Raw genomic sequence first — 10843 nt, 5'->3', positions numbered from 1 at the left:
GATCAACAGAGGTGGGGGGGGCGGGGGGCGGGGAGACAGTGCAGGCCTCACCCCCTGCTGTGGCCCAGGGACCTGGCTGCAGGTGCTGGCCGTCATTGCCGACGGGATGGTCATCGCCTTCACATCTGAGTTCATCCCCCGAGTGGTGTACAAGTACTGCTATGGCCCGTGCCGACAGGGGGCCCACCCTGCAGTCGAGTAAGGGGACACCGCCACACAGACCCTGGGGGAGCCTCAAACTGTCCAGAGACCCCTGGGAAACTGGCCCAACCATGGCCCAGCCCCAGGGGACCCCAGGGAAGGGCTCGATGCTAACAGTATTGCCTGGGGTGGGCTGCCCTCCCACAGCAACCTGCAGACCCTGAGTGGACCCCGGGAGTGCTGACGGGGACCCCAGTAGGGGATTAACATCCCAGAACCAGCTGTTTTCTGAGCAAGTGATACTGGAACGGCTCCCCTTCCAAAGGCAGACCCTTAGTGGTCTGCATGCTGTCCTCACCCAGTTCCTCCAGCCCTGCAGGGGGGCAGGTCTCCAGGGGTAGGTCTCCCCCAGTAAGGCTGGCAAGGAAGCCTCGGCCCCTGGCAAGGAAGGCAGGTGGTGGCACCTGCAAGTCCCTTCAGCCTCCCCCAGGGGCCCCTCTCCCATGTACAGAGATGAAGGAGGGGGGTCTGCACTGTGGCCCACCCTGATGGCCCCCACCAGGCAGGGGTCGGTTACAAGCCAGCACCCCAGAAGCCTGAAGGGACCACACCAAACTCCTCTCCCACTCCCCCCAGCTGCCTCACGGGCTACGTCAACCACAGCCTGTCCGTGTTCTACACCAAGGACTTCCAGAATCCTGTTGAAATAGAGGGCTCAGAGAATGTGACTGAGTGCAGGCTTGGACCCCCATCCCCTGAGAGCACCCTCTGAACTCCTGACTCCTGACCTCAGGTGCTCCCCACCCCAGGTACCTGGACTGTGGCACCGCTCAGAACTCCAACTTCACTGAGCAGCCCTGGTTCCTCCTGGCCGTCCGTCTGACCTTCCTCATCTTCTTCGAGGTGAGCCAACACTGGGGACAGGCCCCAGGGCGGGGCAGCTCTCTGCAGCCCTCCCTGGGCCCCTGCCCCCTAAAGTCCCTGCTCAGCGCACCTTGACCTCCCCACTCTGGCCCTCCCAGCACGTGGCCTTATGCGTCAAGCTCACTGCTGGCTGGTTTGTGCCTGATGTGCCTCAGTGGGTGAAGAATGAAGTCCTGAAGAGGAAGCACCAGAGACTTGGGGAGGCGGGGCTGCCGGGGCCTGGCCCCGAGTCCCGAAGTACCAGAGACTCCGGCCGAGAGCACAGACATGGAGCGGGCCCGGAGCCGGTCCAGAGGCCAAGACGCAGAGCTGCTGCCACCACCGCCCACCCCAGCCCTGGCTGTGTGTGTGTGGGCGGGCTTTAATTAGACCCGCGTATATGTGGGGGTCCTGGGAGCCCCTGTATGTTTGAGGTGTCTGTGAGCTGCACACCTGTCCATGGTCTGGGAGGCCTGTTCCACCTGTGAGGGCTCAGGCTTGGTACTACCTGACTTGAACTCTGAGTGACCCCTGCCACCCAGAGAACTGGGGCAGGGTTGGGGGGGAGACAGTGCAGGCCTGTCCTGTCTTCTCATGCCGTCTCGACAGGAAAACTGGCCCTGTTTCCTGGGCCCCAGATCCTGCCCCACCCCACTGGCTCCCCTCAATCAGCAGAGTTTTCTCTAATAAAATAAAACTGCTTTGTGTTAATTTCTGGGCTTCTGGCCGATTACGTCTGCCCTCAGGGCTAGCTGGGAAACTGAGGCCGTGACGGGGAGAGGCCCGGAATGTGGTAGCCTCCACCCTCCTCTGGTTTTCCGTGGGCTTCCAAGTGAGGGGTGCCTTACAGAGGTCTTACCCTCCCTGCACCTCGGGTTTAGGAGCGGGAGTCAAGGCAGGCTTCCTAGAGGAAGACAAAGAGCTTGGGAGGAGAGCAGAACCGTACCAGGTGCTCCTGGGGACGGTGGAATTTCCGAGGAGTTCCTGGGGCACCGAGACTCTCGGGGCTGGTCGGGCCGGTTTGGCCTCTGCCCCCAGGCGCGGCGGCCGCGGCTCCAGGGGGCCGAGCGCAGGACCGTCTTGAACACCAGCCTGAGGCTCGAAGCAGGACAGTTGGGTCCGCCCTCGCCCCGGCTGCTGGGCGGGGCTGCACCTGCCACCGTCGCTGGGGCTGTCGCCGCTGCGCACCTGGCCCAGGTGAGCCGCTCCACCCTCGCGGCCGCGCAAGCCCCGGGTCTTGGCAGCAGGTGAGTGGCGATCGCGGCTCCTACCTGCGGAGGTGAGTGGAGGTCGCCGGCTCCCGGGAGCCAGAACCGGGCCTGGAGCTTGGGGGGGCCGAGGCGGCTTTTGCCCCGGGGAGCCTCTGGACCGTGGCGGGTGCGGTTCCGCAGGAAGCGCCTCGGAGCCGAGCCCGCTGCCCGCGTCGCCCGGAAGCCTCAGCTCGCCCTCGTTCCGGCCCCTCCGGCCTTGCGGGGGCGAGGGCCGCTCTTCCCGCTCCGCCCGACTTGGCCCTCGGCCAGGAGAGGGAAGAGGAGCGCCGAGGCGCTGAGGGACCCCGCCTCCGCCCCAAAGTCCGAGCCCAGGCCCGAGGCCTCCCAGGGCGCCGGGGGCGGACGGAGAAACCTGCCGAAGCCGCTGCGCACCTGTGTCCGGGCGGAGCTACAGCCTTCCGCGCACCCCGCCCTTCCGTGCGCGCCCCCGACCTGCCCGCCCCCGCGCCCCTAAACGTGCGCGCCCTGCCTGGCTCACCCCACCCGGAGGAAGGGGGTACTAACACCCCACCGGGAAGGCGGAGCGCGGGTGTGGGGTGTGTGGCGGGCCCGGGGGTGCAGGAGGGGGCCTCTAGGCTCGCGGGGCCACAGCGCTTTGTGCAAGTTCTTTCCTTCGGGACAGACGTCCGGGGATGAAGCACGCGCCAGGCGCAGAGGGGCCGCCGGTCCCAGATGAGGGGGAGTCGCTCAGAGACTGGGGTGCTGAGCAGCAAATCAGACGGCTGGGCGCCTGGGGACAAGGCGCGGGCGCGCGCCCGGCGGCCAGGCTGACGCCGATGCTCCGAGGAGGCGGAGAGCCAGCGTGAGGCCGGTGGGTGGGAGGGGCTAGGGCTTCCTAGGAACCGCGCGGGTGCGGCCGAGCGCGGTGGGCGGTGCAGGGGGCGGGCTCGGATTCGGAAGGGCTATTCTCGAGAGTGCCTGAGGCGACGTGGGGTTTTCTGCTCACATTGTGGAGTGGGCCTGGGGGACAAGGGAGGGTGAGGGTGGGCGTTAGCAAAGGGGGGACGGGCGCCCAGTCGCGGCTGTGAGGTGGTGGCGCGGGTGGGCATGCCGAGAGGCAGGCAGTCTGGCAGGAGCTTTGAGAGGCAGCAAAGCAGGTGGGGACACCAGGGAGAACCTAGCTCTTTGCCTCCTGCCTGGGCTCTCCCGGGCAGGTCACTGACTGCTGGTGGCCACTAGCCTGTCCGTCAGGTGCTTACGCTGTTCACTCAGCCTCAGGGCCCACTGGGGCTCCTTGGAGGAGCTGCGGCTCGGTGGGGAAGGGGTGCAGTCAGGACTTCTTCCAGTTCTATTGGACCCTGAGCCCAAGATGCACCATCGTCCAAGGGTCTTGGAGGCCACGGGGGGGCGGGCGTTGTGCAGGGGGCCTTGGACAGGGTCAGATTAAGGATGTAGGAAAGCTGACGCTGCAGTGAGGATGCTCTGCCCCTGGAGGGTGAGGGCAGGGACAGGGACCACAGGGGACCCTGCCCGATTGCTATGAGCAGCGCCATCAGCCACCAGTGCTGGGCCCTGAGTTCCAGGTCAGTCCGGGATGGTGGTGCGGGGGAGTCTGCTGTGACTCCAGGAGATGTCGGCTCTCCCCGACCTGGGTTCAGAGCTGGGAGCCTTGCTGAGGCCTCCTATTTGCTTCCTTATCTAGAAGAGGGGGCTTAAGGTCCATGTGATACCCCAGCCCCCTTGTAACTGCTCACCATTTGGGGGCTACACCTGGGAGGTGGACAGGGAGGGGGCCAGAGAGCCCTGTTCAAGGGCCCGTTATTGGTGAGAGTTTCCACAGGAGCCCCACCCATCACCCTGGCAGGTCAGAGGTCAGAGATACATCGGGGCTGCTCACTGGGGCCTGGGGAGCTACGTGGAGACACCCCCCCCCATCTCCTGGGTGTTGGGACCATAGGGAGTGTCCGGGAAGCAGGCCATACTGCCCAGCTCCTCAGGCGTGTGCAGGATGGCCCTGACTGGGGGTCCACTGGCCAGGACCCCCACATATCACCATGGCCCCCAGCCCTTCTGCCACCTCCCCGCTCACCCAGGCCTAGCCTTGGGAAGGGAAGGACGGTGCCGGTGCCCGGCTGGGCTGGGGCGGGCCCTAGAGGAAGGAGCTGCTTGACTCAGAGTTACAGGAAGAGTGGGGCAGGCGGGGCTGGCGGGGAGAACCACCAACTGCCCGCCCGCCCGCCAGCCGGCTGGGGAGGAGGGTGGGTGCCTGGGTGGGGTTTAGGTTGAGGAGAGGATGTGACTGCAAAGCCAGGAAGCTACGGGGAAAGTTCTTATTAAAACGCACAAACAAAAGCCAGGTCCTCGCCGTGCTTGGCGATGCGTCTGGGGCAGCCGTGGTGATTTGGACTGGGCCGGGGGCCCAGCCGAGCAAACAGTTTGCTCCCAAGCACACGTGAATGACCTCAGTGACGGACATCCCCTCCTCAGGAGGAAAGAGCTGGAACCAGGTGACTTCGTGTTCTCGCTGCTCAGCGTGAGCCTGTGTTCTCGTCCTTGGATGCCTTTTCCGGCCTGAGCCCTCTCCTCGAAATCAGGCCTGGCTGAGGGGAGGCCCGCAAAGCACGTGGCTTGCGTGTGCGCGTGTGTGCGTGGTGCGTGTGTGCCAGTGAGAGAGCGAGGGCTGACGGGAGGCTGCGGGTGGGTGTGAGGCGCCGTGTGTGTGGTGTGGGGTGTGCACGTGCAGGCGTGTGTGGGGCGTGCAGGGGGCGGTCGCACAACACAGACTACACAGAGGATGGGGAGGGTTGCAGTGGAGGGTGTGCAGGGGGACACCTGTCGCCTGGCCATGTGGTCTGGCCTGAATTTCCAGGAGGGTCCGAGGTTGCCTTTCCAGGGGTAGGAGGTCTTCTGAGGTTACAGAGGCCAAGGGGCCACTGTAGGAGTTGCCCTGGGACCCGCTGGGCTGGGGGAGGGGGCGTGAGCCGCCCAGCCTCCCATAGCCCTCAGTGGGCTTGTCCTCCTGCTTCAAGGGCCTTCCCAGGACTGCCCTCCACTCCAAAGGGCTTCTGGAAGGACCCTCCGCACCAGCCCCCCGGGAACGAGCCAGATGCTCCACCGATTTCTGAGGAAATTCCAGCCCAGCCAAACCAGGGGCTTCCAGCTGATCACGGGTCCACATCGGGTCACCCGTGCCGAAGGAATGGGGGGCAGGCTAAGACTCGTCCCTGCAAAGCCTCAGGGGCCCTACAGGTGGGGGGAGGGCCTGAAGGAGCCGGGGCCCTGGTGTGTCCACTTAGCAGGGAGCAGGGGGAGGACTAGGTGCCCAGTAAATACCCGCTGGGCACCAGGGAGGAGGTGCCCAGGGCCCGGCTGCCAAGGAGTCTTCCTCAAAGGCTCTGCCACTGGGGCTTCGTGCCCCGCCGTTCAGCCCAGGTCACTGGAGAGCTTTTTGGGTCAAGAGGCGTGTGGCTGCTGCCAGTCTGGCCGGGAGTGGTCCCAGACCCCGTGGAGGAGAGAAAGGTCACCGTGGGCGGGTGGGGGCTTCCCTTGGACAACTATATGGACAGTGTGGACAAGAGTGTCTGGGTCTGAAGATGACAAATGGGTGGAGGCGCCAGCACAGGACCCAGAAGGAGGGCTGCCCCGTGAGACCAGCCTGACCCCCCGCTCACCCCTCCTGCCTCGACACCTCGGCCCAGTGCAGCCTCAAGTGCAGGGTTCACGCGTGCGTGGTGCACCCAGGATGGCGTCCAGAACAAAACCCCATGGCTGGGAGTGAGGCTCAGTCAGGCAGCCCAGCACTCGAGAACCCCGAGCCCCCCGGAGCCTCGGTACAGGCTGAGTGCGGCTGTACTGCAGCCCCCCTGCCTGTGTGTGGCAGCCCTGTCCCAGGGGACTTGGGAACGAGGCCAACTCCTGGGCTCACGAGGTGTGCCGGGAGTGCTGTCCCACCCTGGGCTGTCACCGTGTCCCTGGGGCAGATGACGTGCAGTCTAGGCTGTGCCTGGTGCTCGGGCCTCCACGCGGCAGCTGGGACAGAGGCAGTACTTCAGTGGCCAGAGTTACACGTTAACTTATCCTGTTCTTGTTTAACTTGCTTCCGGGGATGGCGGCAGCCTCTGACCCATCCTGGTGCCCTGACTGTCTGGCCACAAGGACAGAGAGTGAATCCTGCCCAGCCCTTGAGGGATCAGTCTGCTCGGCCGAGGAGCCCCGGGGAGCCGTGGGTGGCACCAGTGTCCAGCCTGCCTCGAGGAGGCCCCGGCCAGACCATGGCAGGTAGACGGCCAGAGAGGGATGGGCACGGGCTCCACTCCCACCTCCTGCCCCTCAGGCTGGCTCCACGCTGCAGTGTGGCCTGGCCTCTCTGCTTGGCCTCAAGCCAGGGGTACAAAGACCTCTGTTTGCCCCTCCCCTATGGCCCGGGGTCCTGACCCCATGGTTAGGATGGGCCCACACCGTCTCCTGCCCAAGGCCTCTAGACCAGGCTCGTGGGGGTCAGGAAAGCCCAGGGATACTGGGAGTGGGCGCTGGTGGGGGGCCATTGGGGGTGGGCTGCTGGGAGACCACACTACCAAGATGATGGCGGTCTTCTATGACTACCGGCTCCGGCTCATCACCCCAATTTAAAGATCTTGGGGAGGTGAGAAGGCTTGCCTGTAGCCAGGAGTAGAGGGTCCTGGAACCCCCAGCTCCCATACCAGGTGGAAGGTGCTGACGCCCAACCCGACTCCCCCAAACCACTGGTGTCCAGCAGAGGGGCCGGGGCCTGGGCATCAGAGCAGTGGGCGACAGGTGCACACAGGAAATGTGTGCTGGCTCACGTCCTGGGTAGACAGGCAGCTAGGCGGGCCCTGCTGAGCTGGAGGGCGGTGCTGGGCCAGCTCAGCCATGACTCCGTGCTAACATCTTCTCTGGGGACGGGCAGCCACATCTGGGGCAGGCAGAACACATACGAACCGGCTGCTGCGGGGGTTAGATGTGCCAAATGCCAGGCCCTGTCCCCCGTGGGACGTGTGGACAGACGTGGTGCGGTTACCGAGCAGCACATGCCACTGGCCACCGTGGTTTTCTCCTGGCCCACAGACCATCTGTGGACAGTGGGAGGCTGGCATCGTGGGCGCAGCTAACCCACTCGGTCCTCTCTCTGCAGGAGCCTGCGACAGGGCCCCTGACTTCCTCTCCCCATCTGGAAACCAGGTCCTGTGGCCTGCCCCGGGCAGTGTGGTCACTCTGAACTGCACGGCCTCAGTGGCCTCTGGGCCCCACTGCCCCTTGCCCTCGGTCCAGTGGCTGAGAGATGGGCTGCTGCTGGGCAATGGAAGCCACTATGACCTCCATGAGGACTCCTGGTAAGAGATGAGGGTGTCCAGGGTCAGGTGACCACGCTGGATATACCCCCCCCCAGTGGCCTCTCTGACCTACACCTTGGTCTGTAATGACCTGGACATGGGCTGGGGAGTGACTGGCCAGACATGCCATGGGCAGAGTGCCACTCTGGATGCACACTGACTGCAGGGACAGATGGCCCCTCTAGACACTCACCTTGTAGACCACCCAGGGCCATGGGGGCCAGCAGAGTCCTACAGCCTGAATTACTCACTGACCGTCGGGCCAAGCCTAGGATCTGAGGACCCCCAGGACCCAGATCCAGGATTAGGGTGACTGTCCCAAAAGAGATCCACACCCCCTTCATGTTCTGCCATTTCTCTTAGCTTATGGCCCAAGGACTGCCCAGGAGGCCCAAATCTACAGCCTCTCTGGGTGAGTCCCAGACAAGTGGGGCTCTGGGGCATCCGGTGATGCTGTCGGGCCCCAGGTGAGGGGGTGGGGCCTGGTCTCCCCAGGGTCAAGGCCAACTGGTCAGAGGTGCTTGTGTCCAGTGTCCTGGGGATCAACCTGACCAGTACTGAAGACTTCAGGACCTTCACCTGCTCCGTCCAGAACATCAGCTCCTCTTCCTTCACTCTTTGGAGAGCTGGTGAGTGGGGTCCAGTGGGGCAGAAGGTAGGAGGGAGGCCTGGGGAGCCTTTAGGCTTGGAGGGTGCTGGGCTGGCTCAGTCAGTGGCTCTGTCCCCAGGCCTGGCTGGGCACGTGGCCGCGGTGCTGGCCTCACTTCTGGTCCTGCTGGTCCTGCTGCTGGCAGCGCTGCTATACGCGAAGTGTCGACTCAATGTACTGCTCTGGTACCAAGACACGTATGGGGAGGTGGAGATGAACGGTGCGTGGGGCGCGGATGCATGGGGAGGCGGAGCCAGCCACGGGGCCTCCCTAGGCTCAGCTCTGGGTGGCGGGGATTGGCTCTGGAGGTGGGGGCGAGGAGGCATCCGTCCCCGGAGGGCACTGGAGAGATCCCAGTCCAGGAAAGGGGGGTGTCTCTGTGCAGCCCAGGAGGGCACAGGGCCGGCAGAAGGGCGCCACGGTAGCCTGGTTCCAGGGCTCCACTCGGAATCCTGTGCTGAGGAGGGGTCTAAGCGGGGCCCGGGGCCGAGATCTGCTGGATCTGCGTCTGGGGGGCTGGCCTGGACCCCGGGGCACAACGGGGGAGGTTTAGGGGGCCCCGAGGGTGGCAAGCCTAGGCCTGGAAAGCGGCCGCGCTGACCCGCCGCCGTCCGCAGACGGGAAGCTCTACGACGCCTACGTCTCCTACAGCGACAGCCCCGAGGACCGGAAGTTCGTGAACTTCATCCTGAAGCCGCAGCTGGAGCGCCGTCGGGGTTACAAGCTCTTTCTGGACGACCGCGACCTCCTGCCACGCGCGGGTACCGCGGCGCCCTGCCCCTTTCCGCTCGGGCCCAGCCCCGATCCGGGGCGCAGGCCCCGCCCCTGTTCCGACCCAGACCCCGCCTTTCCAGGGCCACGCCCCTCAAAGCCCATCTCCTCCCCGTGCAGGGCCCAGCCCCATCTCTACTCGGGCCCCGCCCCTGTTCCGGCCCAGATCCCGCCTTCCTAGGGCCACGCCCCCTCGGGTTCTCCTCAGGCCCAGGCTAGGGCCCCGCCCCTTCTAGGGCCCCGTCCGCACCGCCCCCGCCGATGCCCGGGTTCCCGCAGAGCCATCGGCCGACCTCCTGGTGAACCTGAGCCGCTGCCGGCGCCTCGTCGTGGTGTTGTCCGACGCCTTCCTCGGCCGGGCCTGGTGCAGTCACAGCTTCCGGTGGGTCCCGCGCGGGGCTGGGTGGGCCCCAACTGCGCCCCCCCTGACTGTGCCGCCCTCGCAGGGAGGGCCTGTGCCGGCTGCTGGAGCTCACGCGCAGACCCATCTTCATCACTTTCGAGGGCCAGCGGCGCGACCCCGCACACCCTGCGCTCCGCCTGCTGCGCCAGCATCGCCACCTGCTGACCCTGCTGCTCTGGAGGCCCGGTTCCGTGGTGCGGAGTGAGCCCGTGGGTGGAGTGCCATGGTCAGCCGCCCAGAGGAATGGGCTCTTTGGGGCCAAGGAGACCAGGGTCTTTCCGTGTTGGCACCCCCTCAATTGTTCACGCTCGCTAACTGCCCCACGTTGGCCTCCAGACACCTTCCTCCGATTTTTGGAAAGAGCTACAGTTGGCATTGCCACGGAAGGTGCAGTACAGAGCGATGGAGGGAGACCCCCAGACCCGGCTGCAGGATGACAAGGACCCCATGCTGATTGTGGGAGGCCGGGTCCCAGAGGGTCGGACCCTGGACCCGGAGCTGGACCCTGACCCTGAGGGGGACTTGGGTATGCCCACCGGCCCCGCCCCTGACCCTGAGAAGCTCAGCCTGAGTTGGAGGGGGGCTGCATAAGGTGGAGCCCCAAAAAGGGTCCAGGTGGCAGGGACTGCTCCCTGCAGCCCGTGGATGGGCTTAATTCCCAGCACTTCCCACTGCCTCTTTCCATGAAGGTGGTCGGGCCCGGGGCCTGACTGGGAACCTCCAGGACCTCAAATACCACCATGCAGGAGGGGCAGCAGGGAGTGACCCTGGCAGAAGGCAGGCTGTGGGCGGCCCAGCCTCAGGCCTGGCGGTACCCCTCCCCAGGTGTACGAGGGCCTGTCTTTGGGGAGCCAGCAGCTCCACCGCATGCAAGTGGGGTCTCGCTTGGAGAGGGCCAAGGCAGTGAAGTGGATGTGTCGGACCTTGGCTCCCGAAACTACAGTGCCCGCACGGACTTCTACTGCCTGGTGTCGGAGGATGACGTGTAGCCCCTGCCCCCTGGAGCAGCAGGTTCACCAGGGACAGCTGGGGCAGGGCTGGGGTGGGTTTTTTTCCCACTCAGCAGGACCACGAGCCCTGTCTACCTGCAGCCTTGGGACCTCGGGGAAGGAGAGTGGGCCCAGCAACCCTCCTTGTGCCAGAAATAAAGTCCTTTGGAATCCTGCCCAGGTCTCGGCCTCTCCTCCCCTGGGGCAGGAAGTGGGTATGCAGTGTTCTGAGCAGAACACCCCACCCCTCACTTCCGTCTCAGGCACTCCAGGGCCCTGGATCCCTTCCTTTTCTCGCTCCATGGCCACCTGGTCACTGCACCTGGGTGTCCCCTCAAGCCCACCCTCTCCCCATCCTCCTCCGTCCTGAGCCAGCTGAGGCGTGTCTCTTGCAGCGGCCTCCTCAGGTCTCCCTGCTTGGGGCC

General features: G+C 65.4%; 2 protein-coding genes across 5 annotated transcripts in view; both read left to right on the top strand.

The window, feature by feature from the left end:
- Nucleotides 1-1755, top strand: part of ANO9 (anoctamin 9) — a 16409-nt gene extending 14654 nt beyond the window's left edge. The window contains 4 exon segments of the mRNA XM_024748793.1: nt 69-198; nt 778-879; nt 951-1044; nt 1164-1755. Of these exon segments, the coding sequence (XP_024604561.1) occupies nt 69-198; nt 778-879; nt 951-1044; nt 1164-1430 (593 nt within the window). The 3' untranslated portion in view covers nt 1431-1755.
- A 225-nt stretch (nt 1756-1980) lies between these two features.
- Nucleotides 1981-10594, top strand: SIGIRR (single Ig and TIR domain containing). 4 transcript variants are annotated; one of them, XM_024748792.1, is made up of 10 exons: nt 1981-2291; nt 6371-6533; nt 7408-7606; nt 8102-8235; nt 8335-8475; nt 8873-9016; nt 9306-9408; nt 9473-9623; nt 9766-9955; nt 10255-10594. In XM_024748792.1, the coding sequence occupies exons 2-10, from the start codon at nt 6527-6529 to the stop codon at nt 10416-10418; spliced, it is 1233 nt and encodes a 410-aa protein (XP_024604560.1). In that variant the 5' UTR covers nt 1981-2291; nt 6371-6526; the 3' UTR covers nt 10419-10594. The 4 variants fall into 4 exon arrangements, with proteins under 4 accessions (XP_024604560.1, XP_024604558.1, XP_024604557.1 ...); XM_024748790.1 differs by having other exon boundaries at nt 2264-2323; XM_024748789.1 differs by lacking the exon at nt 1981-2291 and adding an exon at nt 3017-3126.
- Nucleotides 10595-10843: the final 249 nt, after the last annotated feature.

Source organism: Neophocaena asiaeorientalis, unplaced genomic scaffold, assembly GCF_003031525.2.
Source record: "Neophocaena asiaeorientalis asiaeorientalis breed wild unplaced genomic scaffold, Neophocaena_asiaeorientalis_V1.1 scaffold43, whole genome shotgun sequence".
Taxonomy (NCBI): domain Eukaryota; kingdom Metazoa; phylum Chordata; class Mammalia; order Artiodactyla; family Phocoenidae; genus Neophocaena; species Neophocaena asiaeorientalis.
The sequence above is the reverse complement of the archived record's forward strand: the minus strand, read 5'-3'. Positions and strand labels throughout refer to the sequence as shown.

Excerpts from the sequence above, each read along its gene's own strand:
- SIGIRR (XM_024748788.1), top strand. The coding sequence starts at position 4,712 with ATGACCTCAGTGACGGACATCCCCTCCTCAGGAGGAAAGAGCTGGAAC. Across the intron at positions 8,236-8,334 it reads CTTCACTCTTTGGAGAGCTG|GCCTGGCTGGGCACGTGGCC; the intron begins GTGAGTGGGGTC and ends CTCTGTCCCCAG. Across the intron at positions 8,476-8,872 it reads TGGGGAGGTGGAGATGAACG|ACGGGAAGCTCTACGACGCC; the intron begins GTGCGTGGGGCG and ends CGCCGTCCGCAG.